The sequence below is a fragment of the Ornithorhynchus anatinus genome, chromosome 8 (assembly GCF_004115215.2).
Source record: "Ornithorhynchus anatinus isolate Pmale09 chromosome 8, mOrnAna1.pri.v4, whole genome shotgun sequence".
NCBI lineage: Eukaryota > Metazoa > Chordata > Mammalia > Monotremata > Ornithorhynchidae > Ornithorhynchus > Ornithorhynchus anatinus.
Window position 1 is genome coordinate 60,143,989 of NC_041735.1, and position 15,769 is coordinate 60,159,757.

At 43.4% G+C, this 15,769-nt stretch overlaps 1 protein-coding gene across 2 annotated transcripts in view; it reads right to left on the reverse strand.

Moving 5' to 3' along the window:
• ITGB8 (integrin subunit beta 8) overlaps positions 1-15,769 on the reverse strand; it is an 84,204-nt gene that overhangs the window by 12,436 nt on the left and 55,999 nt on the right. The window contains exons 8-10 of one of the 2 annotated variants that reach the window (XM_029071165.2): positions 12,282-12,371; positions 8,585-8,719; positions 2,026-2,431 (exon numbers count right to left, since the gene is read on the reverse strand). In XM_029071165.2, the coding sequence (XP_028926998.1) occupies positions 2,026-2,431; positions 8,585-8,719; positions 12,282-12,371 (631 nt within the window). The remainder of the gene's footprint in view (positions 1-2,025; positions 2,432-8,584; positions 8,720-12,281; positions 12,372-15,769) is intronic. The other variant, XM_039912927.1, reaches the window with a different exon arrangement.

The following is a 15,769-nucleotide window of genomic DNA, read 5'->3' on the forward strand; positions in this document are numbered from 1 at the left end:
CCTGCATCTTGTCTCTCTCTGCTCCAGTTCATACTTCATTCTGCTTCATGGATCATTTTTCTACATAAACATTCAGGCCTTGATCCCCCACTCCTCAAGAAACTCCAGTGGTTGCCCATACATCTCTGCAGCAATTGAAACTCCTTACCATCTCGGCTTTAAAGCACTCAATCACCTTTCCTGCTCCTGCCTCACTTGGCTACAACCTACTACCTACAACCTATTACCACAACCCAGCCCACACATTTTGCTCCTCTTATACTAACCTTCTCACTGTACCTCGATCTCGTCTATCTCCCTGTCGACCTCTCTTCCATGTCCTGCCTCTGTCCTGGAATGCCCTCTCACTTCATATCCAACAGACAATTACTTCCCCCACCTTCGAAGCCTTATTGAAGGCATATCTCCTCCCAGAGGTCTTTCCTAACTAAGCCCTCCTTTCCTCTTCTTCCAATCCCTTCTTCATCACCCTAATTCGGTCCCTTTATTCATCCCCTCAGCATGTATGTACATATTTGTAATTTTATTTGTTTAGAGTAATATCTGTCTCCCCCTCTAGACTGAAACCTTGTGGTGTTCAGAGAATGTGTCTGCTATATTGTTAACTCATACTCTCCCAGGCACCTAGTATAGTGTACTGCACACAGTAAATGCTCAGTAAATATGGCTGACTGATTCACTACAGGAAACCATGAAAATGGATGAACTGTCCAAGTGAGCCAGCACAGAGAAAGTGTTTAAGATTGCAGACATCCAGAGGGACAGCCTCGCTGGATTCAAGTGGGAGCAGGGAGAGGCTTCTGACAGCCAGGGACAGAACAAGACTGCTAGGCTGCACCCTGGGAGTGGGGAGGGGAGGGGAGGAAGTGCTAGGGATGGGCTGTGCAGGGATGCAGTTGAGGTGATTCTCCCATCAGAACATAGGCCACTGCTTTGCTCATAGACACCGTCCAAGGGAGCTGGAATGATGTGCCCTGGGGGCGGGGGAGGTGGTTAGGAGGAAACCTAATGGGTAAGCTCTTGAGGAGACATTCTTTAACCTTTCATTCATTCTATCATTCATTTAATCTTATTTATTGAGCCCTTACTGTGTGCAGAGCACTGTACTAAGCACTTGGGAGAGTACAATATAACATTAACCAGACACATTCCCTGCCCACAATAAGCTTACAATCTAGACGGGGTGAGAGACAGACATTAATATAAATAAATAAATGACAGATATGTACATAAGTGCTGCGGGGCTCGGAGGGGAGATGAACAAAGGGAGCAAGTCAGGGCGATGCAGAAGGGTGGGAGAAGAGGAAAGAGGGGCTTAGTCAAGGAAGGCCTCTTGAAGGGGATGTGCCCTCAATAATGCTTTGAAGTGGGGGAGAGTTGAGGAGGGAGAGTGTTCCAGGCTAGTGGTAGGATGTAGGATGGGGGTGAGTGGTCAGCGGTGAGCTAGACGAGATCAAGGCACAGAAAGAAGGTTAGCATTAGTGGTGCGAAGTGTGAGAGCTGGGTTGTACTAGGATCAATTTGGGTTGAACTTGATTGGAACAGAGAGATCAGAAGGGGGCAGAGGGAAGCTTCCTCTGCCTTCTGCCATTTGAGAGCAAATGGATAAATCTCCCAGAGCTTTGAGATGCACCTTGGTCCAGCTGGAAACACTGAAGTCAGGAGATCTAGGATTTAATCTTGGCTCTGCCACTTGCCTGCTGGGGGACCTTAGACAAGTCACTTTTTGTCTTGGTTCCTCAGTTTCCTTGAATCTCAAAGGGATTCAATACCTGTTTTCCCTCCCCCTAAGACTGTGGGCCTTGTGTGAGACTGGGACTGTCTGACCTAATTATCTATCTACATCAGTGCTTAGTATACAGTGCTTGGCACTTCGTAAGTGCTTAAGAAATACCACAGTTACTTTTACTGTGGAGAAAATGGGGCCCTTTTTCATTTAGCTTTTAGGTAAAACAGAATCTTATTAAACATAAACAAAATGAGTGAATGGAATAGTTAGAGGTCCCTTTACATTTTAGAACTCACCGGCGCAGAGATTTCCATGGTGATATGGGCAAGAAAAGTCATCCATTTCACAGTATTTCCCATGTATTTTTCCCAGTTTAGTTTTGTGACATAAACATTTTCCACATAAGCAAACTCCTCGACCACTGCAAGGTGGTTGATCCCGGTGTATTCTGCAACTCTCGGGAGAAGACTGATCTTCATCTGAACCACAGTTTGTGTCTTCGCAGTGAGAGCTTTGACAGCCCAGAGAAGCTTCCTCTGTACACTTTCCTTTGTGTCTTCTGTTGTCGTGACACTGGCAGGTACAATTATTATATATATTAACTATAGTGGTTTCATTGAAACCAATCGGCTTGATGACCGCATAGCTTCTCTTTCCAGCTACTTCACAACCCTCCATTGTCACAGTTATATTGAAAACCACCTGAGGAAATAAAATTTGAGGAGGTTCTAATTATTTTTCTTTTCATTAGCTGCTCTCTGCGATTTTGTAATAATCACATGTACCATCTAGTTGACATTTATATCGGTTTGCTTTATGCAGCTGCTTTCTTTTAATCCAAATTGGCAGTGCCCTTCTCTGGGTACACTGCTTTTCTAGTCATGGGTACTGCTCATGGGTACTGATGGCTTAGACTGCAGTTTTCCATCTCTCACTCAATTCAGAATGAAAATATCTATTAAGGGCTTACGATGGGCAAAGCACTGTTTTAAGTACTGGGGAGAATAAATCAGACACAGTCCTTGTGAAACACTGAATGGGCAAAGCACTGTTTTAAGTATTGGGGAGAATAAATCAGACACAGTCCCTGTGAAACAGTGAATTCAGCCCATTAAGCGTTCACACCTGAAAAGCTCGGAGGACAAAGTGTGAAAGAGTGAGAGAGAAAACAATCAAAACTATTTATTGAGCCCTATCTCTGTGCAGAGCACTGTGCTCAGCATTTAGGAGAATATGATAAAATTACACCGTAAATTGTAAGATCATTGTGGGCAGGGAACACGTCTACCAATTTTGTTTTATTGTACTCTCCCAGTGGGCTTAGTACTCTGCACACAGTAAGCACTCAATAAATACCATTGGATTAGTAGAAATGATCCCTGCCCTCAGCGAGCTTACAATTTAGCGGGGAAGAGACATTAAAATAAGCTAAAATAAAATGACAGTTATGAAATACAATTCATCACTGCCTGGAGGGGAGCATACTTGTTCAACTTGGCTCCTCTCAGCTCCAGGATGGGCTGAATTACCACAACCTTTCTGCTATTCTTATTACTGGAGAGCATCTGTTGCCTTCTCTCCTTTCTTGTGGGAGGATGGGAGTGGTGAGGCAGACCCCGGAGCTCCTGATGGTGGTAGTGGTACCTCAGGCCACATGGGACGCCCTGAGTTTAGCCATAGGGTTGGTGAAATAATACATTCTCATATGTTTGCCCTTGTTGGGAACCTGAGGTATTTTGACGATGGCTATTTCATTTCCTGGAAACCCCAGAGCTCTGTGGCACCTGAGGAGTAATGTGCAATTGTCAGGTTTCAACACCTTGAATTCACCCAAGGTGACAGAACAGAATATCTATCATGAAGGACAACTTCAGGCAGCAAATATGGGCCATTGCTTCCACCTGATTAAAAATGACTTGCTTGTGACAACCAATAGTAGTCATTCAGCACCTGCTGTTGTGCAGAGCACTCTACTAAGCACAGCGGCATGGCACTCTGAGAAGCAGCATGGTGTACTGAGAAGCAGCATGACGCACTGGATAGAGCACAAGCCTGTGAGTCAGGAGGTCATGGGTTCTGATCCTGGATCCACCACTTGTCTGCAATGTGAACTTGGGCAAGTCACTTCACTTCTCCGTGCCTCAGTTACCTCCTCTGGAAAATGGGGATCGAGATTGCGAGCCCCATATGGGACAGGGACTGTGTCCAACCCGATTTTCTTGTATCCACCCCGCGCTTAGTATAGTGTCTGGCACATTGTAAGCACTTAACAAATACCATAATTATTAATTATAATAATAATTATTATTATTACAAGAGACGAAGAAGGCATGATCCCTGCCCATAAGGCAGTCATAGGTTCCATTCCTATTTCACACATGATAAGGAGGTACTCAATGGCTACTTGCATTTCAAATTCATTCATTCAATAGTATTTATTGAGCGCTTACTATGTGCAGAGCACTGTACTAAGCGCTTGGGATGAACAAGTCGGCAACAGATAGAGACAGTCCCTGCCGTTTGACGGGCTTACAGTCTAATCGGGGGAGACGGACAGACAAGAACAATGGCACTAAACAGCGTCAAGGGGAAGAACATCTCGTAAAAACCGATGGCAACTAAATAGAATCAAGGCGATGTACAATTCATTAACAAAATAAATAGGGTAACGAAAATATATATAGTTGAGCGGACGGGTACAGTGCTGTGGGGATGGGAAGGGAGAGGTGGTGGAGCAGAGGGAAAAGGGGAAAATGAGGCTTTAGCTGCGGAGAGGTAAAGGGGGGATGGCAGAGGGAGTAGAGGGGGAAGAGGAGCTCAGTCTGGGAAGGCCTCTTGGAGGAGGTGATTTTTAAGTAAGGTTTTGAAGAGGGAAAGAGAATCAGTTTGGCGGAGGTGAGGAGGGAGGGCGTTCCAGGACCGCGGGAGGACGTGACCCAGGGGTCGACGGCGGGATAGGCGAGACCGAGGGACGGCGAGGAGGTGGGCGGCAGAGGAGCGGAGCGTGCGGGGTGGGCGGTAGAAAGAGAGAAGGGAGGAGAGGTAGGAAGGGGCAAGGTGATGGAGAGCCTTGAAGCCTAGAGTGAGGAGTTTTTGTTTGGAGCGGAGGTCGATAGGCAACCACTGGAGTTGTTTAAGAAGGGGAGTGACATGCCCAGATCGTTTCTGCAGGAAGATGAGCCGGGCAGCGGAGTGAAGAATAGACCGGAGCGGGGCGAGAGAGGAGGAAGGGAGGTCAGAGAGAAGGCTGACACAGTAGTCTAGCCGGGATATAACGAGAGCCCGTAATAGTAAGGTAGCCGTTTGGGTGGAGAGGAAAGGGCGGATCTTGGCGATATTGTAGAGGTGAAACCGGCAGGTCTTGGTAACGGATAGGATGTGTGGGGTGAACGAGAGGGACGAGTCAAGGATGACACCGAGATTGCGGGCCTGAGAGACGGGAAGGATGGTCGTGCCATCCACGGTGATGGAGAAGTCTGGGAGCGGACCGGGCTTGGGAGGGAAGATGAGGAGCTCAGTCTTGCTCATGTTGAGTTTTAGGTGGCGGGCCGACATCCAGGTGGAGACGTCCCGGAGGCAGGAGGAGATGCGAGCCCGAAGGGAGGGGGAGAGGACAGGGGCGGAGATGTAGATCTGTGTGTCATCTGCGTAGAGATGGTAGTCAAAGCCGTGAGAGCGGATGAGTTCACCGAGGGAGTGAGTGTAAATGGAGAACAGAAGAGGGCCAAGAACTAACCCTTGAGGAACTCCAACAGTTAAAGGATGGGAGGGGGAGGAGGCTCCAGCGTAGGAGACCGAGAATGATCGGCCAGAGAGGTAAGAGGAGAACCAGGAGAGGACAGAGTCCGTGAAGCCAAGGTGAGATAAGGTATGGAGGAGGAGGGGATGGTCGACAGTGTCAAAGGCAGCAGAGAGGTCAAGGAGGATCAGAATGGAGTAGGAGCCATTGGATTTGGCAAGAAGGAGGTCATGGGTGACCTTAGAGAGAGCAGTCTCGGTAGAGTGGAGGGGACGGAAGCCAGATTGGAGGGGGTCTAGGAGAGAATGGGAGTTAGTCATTCAAATGAAATGACTCCTTTCAAATGACGTTTGCTGTGAAAATTCTAAATATGCTCAGACTGTCTGAGTCGCTAAACTTTACTTTTGCCTCAGGCTAGCTGGGTGGATATAGTGTCTTATGAAGCGAAGGAGAGATACAAAGCTTCTGCTACAATACTGAGCCCCAAAGCCAACTTTGGCTTCCCATCAAAGTCTCCAGCATTTTTCTAATTAAACAAAAGTTAAAGTGTCACTTCAACAAGCAACTGATAAAATTTGGGATCTCACCTTCTCCCCTCTAAGTCTTTCCCTTCCAAACCCCCCACCCATCTTCAGTAACTCTAACTGGCTTCCTGACTCTTGTATCAGCCCAGGAATATGGACTTTACCTATTGTAAATTGCTCTCCCTGGCATAGTTTGGCCATTCTCTACTGTCAATCTTTTCTTCCTTTTGATATTACATGAAGGGCTGACTTTTTCTTGGATCAACTGGCTCACTGTGAGAACATTTCAGTGACTTTAGCGAGTCTGAAAGTCAAGGATTTTTTTTGCAGGACTGGGATCTATTACAATAAAAACAACATGCTTTTGGCAATCTTCTGTGTTGGCCCAGACATATTATGATTAATAAAATGGTATTATAAAGCTATGTATATTTACTTTTCTGGGAACCTGTATATTTTAAAATCAATAAAGCTTGATACTGTATTTAAAGATATACTTTTTGTATTTGTATCCTAAAGATTGACAGATATTTAGGACATAATAGTGTTTGCTCTATAGGATGCTGCCAACATTAATAATAGAGTAGGACTAAGAGGTTTATATAAAGAGGCTATATGACTTTTAGAGAGAGTGAATACTGTTTGCACCATTTGGTTAAAAGAAAAAGAGAACAATTTAACAAAGGAAAGTAATCGTGTACGAACAAAGGAAAATGAATTTTCAGAACAAAATTTTCAACAAAATTTTAAAAGGGGAATGATTTTGAAGAGGCCAGCTTCAGTAGAGGCTAATAGCTAAGTTTCAGAGGTTGACCTGTTTCAGTGTAAGCTTTTTGTGGATGGAGGCATGCCGCTTCTAAGTTTTGTACTTTCTAGTTGCTTAGTAGAGTGTATTTTTTATGATATTCGCTATTAAATGCTGGGATAAATACAAAGTAATCAGGTTGGACATAGTCCCTGTCCCACATTGGGTTCACAGTCTTAATCCCCATTTTATAGATGAGGTAACTGAGGTACCGAGAGCGAAGTGACTTGCACAAAGTTTCACAGCGGACAAGTGGAAAAGTCAGGATAGGTCCTTCTGACTTCCAGGCCTGTGATCTATCCACTAGGCTATGCTGCTTCCAGTTAGTGCTCAATAAATACAACTTCTACAATCTATCCATCAATGGTATTTACTAAACGCTTACTGTAGCTGGGTGGATATGGCATCCTATAAAGCTAGGGAGAGAAACAAAGCTTCTGCTACAAAACTGAGCCCCAAAGCCAACTTCGGCTTCCCATCAAAGTCTCCAGCATTTTTCTAATTAAGCAAAACTTAAAGTGTCACTTCAACAAGCACCTGATAAAACTCAGGATCTTACCTTCTCCCCTCTAAGGCTTTCCCTTCCAAACTAGACCCTTGGGAGAGTACAATAGAGTTGATAGACACAATTTTTGCCCACAAGAAGCTTATACTTATTTAAAATAAATGAAATTTCAACTAATTTTTTATCTTTTTAAGAAAAAAATAGATATTGTTGGATAAATGTATATAGTTGGTCTTCTAAAGAGAATGAAGAAATAATAGCCACATAAAATCAGAAAAAAGGTAGTAGTTTATAAAATTTTCTTTTAAAACTTGATAAACAATTCTAGATTTACTCTTTAGAATGCATGAGAGATTTATATAGATAAAAGGCCAATTTTGGTTATTATCTGTAATAAAGCCGAAAGGACTATGTTCTCATTCACTTATGGAGATGCTTTTTGTGAAATTTTAAAGCAATGCTTCTATCTATTCCTGAGGAGATAGACTACCTAGAAAGAAAGACCAGATTTGTTAGCTTGTACTTAGTTGCCATAATTATACAAGCATATCATGCAGAATAAAGCCCTCTATATGCCATCCATAGACATGCTTGGTCATGCATTTAAAATGATTTCACTGTGATTTTCCCTTTGGTAGCCTGCTTGTACTTTTTATTCTTTCTTCTTACTCCAATCTGACAATTTCCTCATTTATAAATTTCCATTCTGGGCAATTTTCCCTATGTGTCTAATCTAACATTAGACATTATTTAATCGGCTCTATGCAGAGTGTCCCTTTGTGCTCTCTGGAGATGAGTTCTTTGTCTCCTTCTTCACCTGTACCTTATCTCATTCTTTCCACACAGCCATCTGCTATAGCCCTAATAAGGACAATGCAAATGGATTGGTCAGATGCTTCGTAAAGGGCTTTTAGCCTTCTAGAAGCTTAAACGTCCTTTGACTTGCATTATGCTCATGTGAAAAATTAATACAGTAGTAGGGTGTCAGTTTTGCCAAGTATTGACCAGGAGATGTGGCATTCTCTTCAGGATTACATGGGCAATTTGGAGTGAGAGCTCTCATTTGATAGGTGTGCCCTGGGACTTTTTAACTCAAGAGATTGAAATACCCTGGGGGAGAAGTCAGAATAAAATCCTCCACTGATAGCTCAAATAGTACACAAAGTTCCTGTAGGGAAATCTACCTATCAGATCATTTCAATTGATCTGTAAATTTGATTTACTTCAGGAAAAATATCACAAATAATTGATTTTTTTGAAATTAAAAAAAAATTCCACGTACTTCATCATTGCTTGACACATTTCTGCACCCTTCCATGCCTGTACTTCTGGTACCATCAGGACAGATGGCTGCAATGGTAAAATGGAGACCGGGAATCTGATGGTCTACCTGCACTTTTACTTCTGAAATGAGTTTCTGTAAAGGAAATATCTTTAGTTATGAAACCTAGAAATGTCATGGATTAATAAAACTTCCACATTATATAGACCTTCAGTGATCCTGTTCTATCCTCACAACACCCCTGTGAGGTAAGGAGAGGCAGGTATTAATTATTATTACTCCTCTGAGAGATGAAGAAACAGGCACAGGGAGGCTAAGTGACTTGTCCAAGGTCAGTCAACAGGTCAGTGGCAGAGTTGGGACTAGAATCCAGGTCTTCTGATACCCAATCCCGTGCTCTTTCCATCAGACCATGAATAAGAGCCTAGAATATTCAAGGTCTACAAAATACTTGACTACATGGTTCAACTGACTCGAAGAAAGCTTGTTTGTCTGTCTGGATAAAAGAATGAATAAGGACATTGTTTTCTACATAATGATCCAATTATACTTCAAACACATAAGAATGACCAAGAGATCCTGAAGAAAAGGATTAGCATATGCACATACCAGTTGCCAGCTCTTTTCACATATTTTTGCGCCTGTGTATTACGCTCATTTAAAATGTATTTCAATTAGTCTATGTTTTCCAAAAATGGGCATTGTTTTAATGACAATACTTTCCTTTAGTAATACGGTTGAAAAGAAACCGTGTGAGCACATAGATCATCATCCAGGGCAAGATGTTCCAAGCTCCCCTGACGGCCGAAAATCTGGAACACACTTCTGACACTCTGCAGCTGCTTTGCCGAGAATTTCAGTTTCACAAGCTTTGGGTGATCATAAATACTTCTGGCCTTGACTGCTTCTGCTTCGTCAGGGTTCTCTTTCATTTTTCAGGCCCTTTCTCCCCAGCACAACCTTCCAGTGGCATAAAGACTCTTCTACCAGGCAGCGAAGCTGGAAATTGCCAGGATTCAATAAAGCAACTGTACCTGCCGTTAGATCTCTTCCATGCCACAAAGCAGGGCTTCTGATCAGGCCGAAAACGGCCTTATAAAGGAAACACTTTGCTCGTGCCATGTTTCTGTGTATTCCGATTAATCCAGGCTCATCTGGATAACACAATCACTCTGATCTTGCACAATTTGAAGAATAATCCAATTCTTTGACCCAAAACATAAACTAGCAAAGCAAGAAAGTGGAAGAGGAATGGAGGCTTCTTGGGCAGGAGAATGCAAGGGAAAGGGGTGGAGAAAGTAGGAAAGCACCGGAAAATTTTCCAAGGAAAACACGGTCAGCTAAGGAACCTTTCAGTTCCTCTCTTACTAGCATGCTTTCCAATTAGGGACCTTCTTAAAAGAATGTGGGGGCTTCACTTAAGAAACACTATTCAGTAATAATGAAAGGGTTTTGCTGATAAAGTTGATAGCAATACATTCCCCAAATCACAGACCTGTGGTCAGCTTCACAGAAAATAGAATCATAGATTCTTTCATAGGAAGTCTCCCAGGATCCAGTGGACTGATGTCTCAGTAATGATTTGATAGGAATCCTAATATTCTTGGTCTGTTCTTCAGGCTACCAACATGGGCTGGGTTGCCCACGGCTTTAATACGAAATCATGGAGAGAAACCTTCCCACTGAAGCCTTCTCCTTCATCTTTAGAAAATGGGACCCGGTTAAACCGCCAGTGCATATAAAAGTTACTTGTACATTGTCAACGGGAAGGATGTTTTGGTATGTTTGGATACTTTCCCAAAAGGCACTCAACAGATACTATTGATGACGATCATCACAGTGGTTGCTCAGTAAATGCTACGGTTACCATCACTGGTATTTAAATGTGTCTGTTTACTGCTCTCCTAAGTGCTTATTACAGTAAACGCTTAGTAAATACGATTGAATGAATGAATGAATTCAATCAATCAGATTTACTGAGTGCTTACAATGTGCAGAGCACTGCACTAAGCACTTAGGAGAGTATCAATCGATCAATTGTATTGAGCATTTACAATGTGTAGAGCAGTGTATTAAGCGCATGGGACAGTGCGATGCAACAGAATTAGCAGGAACGTTCCCTGCCCAAAATGGACTTTCAGTCCAGAGGGGGAGACAGATAATATTAATAAATAATTTATAATATATAATTTAAAGATATGTCTGTAATTGCTGAGGGAATGAGGAGGGGGAGACTATCAACTGTGCAAAGATCACAGATCCATGAGCATAGATGATGCAGAGGGGACAGTGAGCCGGAAAGGACTCTTGGAGAAGATGTGACCTTAACAGTGCTTCGAAGGTGGAGAGAGTGGCGTTCCGATGTATGTGGAGTGGGAGGGAGTTCCAGGCTAGGGGGAGGTGATGGGGGAAAGAGGTCAGTGGTGAAATAGATGAGATTGGGGCACAGTGAGTAAACTGGTGCTTGAGGGGTGGAGTGTGCCGGCTGGGCTCTAGTAGGAGATTAGTGAGGTGAAGTGGGATGGGGCAAGGCAAGGGAAAGAAGTACAATATAACAGTGTTGGTAGACCTGTTCTCTAACCACAGGGAGCTTTATTGAGCAGTTACTGTAGCAGAGCACTGTACTATGTAATTGGGAGAGTACTGTTCAACTGAGTTGGGAGACAGATTCCGGGCTCACCGTCCATGATTTTGTAAATTTCCTCTAGACTGTTAGCTCCTCAGGGACCGAGAATGTATCTCTTAACTCTGTTACATTCTCTCAAGCTCTTAGTCCAGTGCATTGCAAACTGTAGGTGCCCAATAAATGTGATTGATTGAATAATAATAACTGTTAAGCACATAACTATGTGCCAAACACTGAATTAATTGCTGGAGGAGACACAAAATAATAGTCAGACACATTCCCTGTCACTCACAGGAATCATGGCTTAAGGAGGAGGGAGAACAGGTATTGAATCCCCATTTTACAGATGAGGAAACTGGAGCCCAGAGAACTTAAGTGACTTGCCCGAAGTCACACATAGAAAAGGCAGGAGTCAGTCAGATGCTGCTCTTAGGACACCTAAAGATAATCTGGGTTTCAGCAGGATTATACCTTTATTCTTTGGTCTCCCCCTCTGGCAGAAAGGAGACAAATGCAAGAGGGCAGGGAGTTGAGGGCTCCCAGGAGACATGTCCAGAGATGGAAGCTGAAAGCTCCTATGAGGGGTGTTAGAGGGGGAGCTTAGCCAAACTTGGGCTGGCTTGGAGAGGGAAGTGTGCCAAATGCTCAGATAAATTTAGTATAAAAAAAATCCACCTTGCCCAAGTAATTTAGTTGTTTTGGTGCGTGATATCTAGATGATGGTCTCAGTTCTAGGTTCACAGAGGTCAGGCAGAATGGCCCAAGTGTTTAGGCTGGGGTGACTGTCAGGGCGGAATCCTGTTTCCAACCTCTCAGTGACCTCCAAAGTATTTTCCTTTGCTCTGTCCTGTGCTGCTGTTTACATCAATGCTCCTGGGCTACATTGTGGTTTGGTTCCAGTTATTCCTTATGAATCACAAATGTCCCTATTTCTGGTAAAGGGAATGGTTTATACAAGCAGTATCGGGTGAACTGACACAGATCGCTACATGGTAAGACTGTGGGACTTAACCACCGGAAATTGTTTCACTCAATATGGCAGGGGAATTCTTCAAACCTTCGGGCACATACCTGGTAGGCGTCCACCACCAAGTCATTGAGGTTTGCGGCTTTTGATTCTATTTGTCTGGCAGTGGTGCCAGGCAGAAGAGGCAGAAGATCCTAGAAAAGCAGCCACAATTTAGGAGAACAAATAATGGTATTTGTTACTATGTGCCAGGCACTGTACTAAGTGCTGGGGTGGATACAAGCAAATCGGGTTGGACACAGTCCCTGTCCCACATAATAATAATAATTAGGGTATTTGTTAATCACTTATGTGTCAAGCACTATTCTAAGCATAGGGTAGAATGAAGGTAATCAGGTTGGACACAGTCCCTGTCCCACATGGGGTTTGGAGTCTTAATTCCCATTTTATAGATGAGGTAACTGAGGCAGAGAGAAGTTAAGTGACTTGCTTAAGGTCACACAGCAGACACATGGCAGAGCCGGGCTTAGAACCCAGGTTCGTCTGACTCTCAGGCTAGTGCTCTACCCACTAGACCATACTGCTTGTCACTGTGTTCTAGCCAGCTAGCTTTGTGCCTTATTCCTAAAGATCTATACTTGCTCTGCCCACCCCCCAGTTATTCATATTGTCAAAGACACAGAACTCACCACTCTTTCTGAAACAGACATTCTGCATCATGGAATGACAGGAGAAAATGTGGGGAACCGAAAGGCAGCTTTTAGGGGAGAGGGGCAAGAGGAGGAAACAATTACACCACTGCACGTTCCTGCTTTCCCACATTATCACACTGACTGGATGCAGTATTCCTCAAGTGATATTTATTAATTTTATGTACTTTCTTCCATCCAAAGTCATCTTCTCAGTGAATCTTGCTCTTGACTGTCTTACCTCCCACCTTTTACTCATGCAGTTCTCCATCAGCCTAAAACTCCTTCCTCCCCAGATTGGTCAGAAAACAGCTCTCTCTGTCTTCTAAGTACTCCTAAAATCCCACCTCTTTCAGGAAGCCTTTATTATTATTATTACTACCACTACACTAATAACAATTTTTAAAGCACTTATTATGTGCCAAAAACTCTTCTAAGCATTAGGGTAGATACAAGATAAGCAGGTTGGACACAGTCCTTGTCCCAAGTAAGGCTCATAATTAAAGGGGGAGGGGGCAAAGAAATTTCATCCATATTTTACAGATGAGAGAAGTGATTTGCCCTAGGACACACAGTAGGCAAATGGAGGAGCTGGGATTAGGACCCAGGTCCTCTGACTTCCAAGCTTGCCCTCTTTCCACTAGGCCATATCGCTTCCTAATTCCCAACAATCCAGTCATGTCAACCCAACCCCAACCCTTAAGACTTTTGTATTTTATTCTTATCTACATGTATGTTTTTATTGATTTGTAATGTTTACTCAGTTATTGATTGAAATATTTATACTTCTTCCAGATACTTCCATGTCCTTCCACTATTTTTAAGTGATTTTTGTCTATTTTTTTGGTCTCCTCTATTAGACTGTAAAGTTCCCGGAGGACATGATGGGTCTTGCTTTTCTTCCATTCAGCCTAGCTACATAATACAGTTCTATTAGGCCCTCCATCTTTACCACCAATGGATTTATCGACAGACCAACCTGGTAAAAATGTTGGGCCAAGCGCTGCAACATTCAGGAATAATTTCAATTGGCTTTCAAGGTCATGGTATTCTTTTGGATTTGCTGCTGTGGGAAATGCTATTCCCTTTATGGGATGAAAAGTTGGCTGAATCAAACAATCAGGGATATTAATTGAGCATTTTACTGTGTGCAGAGCCCCGTATTAAGTGCTTAAGAGAGTACAGTGCAACAGAGTTGGTAGACATATACCTTGCCTTCAAGGAGCTTACAGTGTAGAGAATGATCTTGCTGTCTAGAGGCTGATTCAACCGGAAGTGCTAACTGTGGCTCCTGGCCAGTCCCAGATTTCAAAACAATAAGTCACCCCATCTGGAAAAGGTTCTCTGAGTCCCTCACAAAACCTAGATCTAACAGTGAATGGTAGTGTGCATACATACACTTAGCGTGTACTTGGGGGAAAATGCAGTACTGCCCAAAAGCTTACAGTCTATGAGGGGAGACAAATATTAAAATGAAATACAGATAAATTCAGCCCACCTTCAGCCCCACAGCACTTATGTACATATCCATAAATTATTTATTTCTATTAATGTCTGTATCCCCCCCTCTGGACTGTAAGCTCTCTGTAGGAGAGGAATGTGTATACCAACTCTGTGGTACTGTACTCTCACAAGTGTTTAATACTATCAATATTGATTGATAGGGGGAATGGCGGAGTGAAAGGATGTGTTTATAAGTGTTGTGGGGCTGAGGGTGGGGTGAATGTCAATGTTCAATGCCTGAATGATTTGCTTTTCACCCTTAAAATTCTCAGCTATGGAGAAAGAACTGCTTGTGTATGGTTTAGGAAAAAGTAAATTGAAAGAATGACACCCTTCTGGAATCACACCTCTTTCAGGAAGCCTTCCTTTTTAGTCTCTCATGTCCACACCCTATTTCCCCCTCTACTGCCACTTCAGCACTTATGCATCACCTAAACATTTGGGGACCTAAATCCCCTCTCCACTCCATAGTCAAGCATATTGGCTTTATACTCTAATGCTTCCCTCTACCTGTAATGTATTTTTGTGTCTGTCTCCCCTCCACTAGATTGCATACGCTGTGAGTGCAGGCACCAGGTCTTTTAACTCTTTTATGCTGTCCCAAACATTTAATACGGTGTTCTGCACAGAGTAAGTCCTCAGTGAATACTACCGATTGTGCCCACTTAATAGTGCAGGGGTGTTGAACAGGGAGGGTTATATGTGATTTTTGATGACAACTGACAAGAAAAACCAGCTTGTTGTATGTGGGTGACTCATGAACTCACCAGCAAAAGCACAATACTGGCATTGTTTATGTGTTTGTTTTCCAGGGGATTGAACTTGCATTTTTATTTGGCTTTCAATGCTCTCACAAACAGTCGATCAGTCGTACTTATTCAGCGTTTACTATATGCAGGGCTCTGTACTAAGCGCTTGGGAGAGTACAACATAACAATCTAATAGTCACATTCCCTGTCCACAACAAGGGGGAGATAGACATTAATATAATGAAATACATTACAGATATGTACACAAGTCCTGCAGGGCTGGGAGTGGGAGGTGATGAATAAAGGGAGCAAGTCAGGGTGACGCAGAAGAGAGTGGGAAAAGAGGAAATAAGGGATTAGTCAGAGAAGGCCTCTTGGAGAAGATGTGTCTTCGATAAGGATTCGAAGATGAGGAGTGGAATTGTCTGTCGGATATGAAGAGGGAGGGCATTCCAGGCCAGAGGCAAGATGTGGGTGAGAGGTCAGTGGCGAGATAGATGAGAACAAGTTATAGTGAGTAGGTTGCCATTAGAGGAGCAAAGTATGTGGGCTGGGTTGTAGTAGGAGAGTAGGGAGGTGAGGTAGGAGTGGCTAAGGTTATTGAATGCTTTGAAGGTGATGGTAAGGAGTTTCTGTTTGATGTGGAAGTGG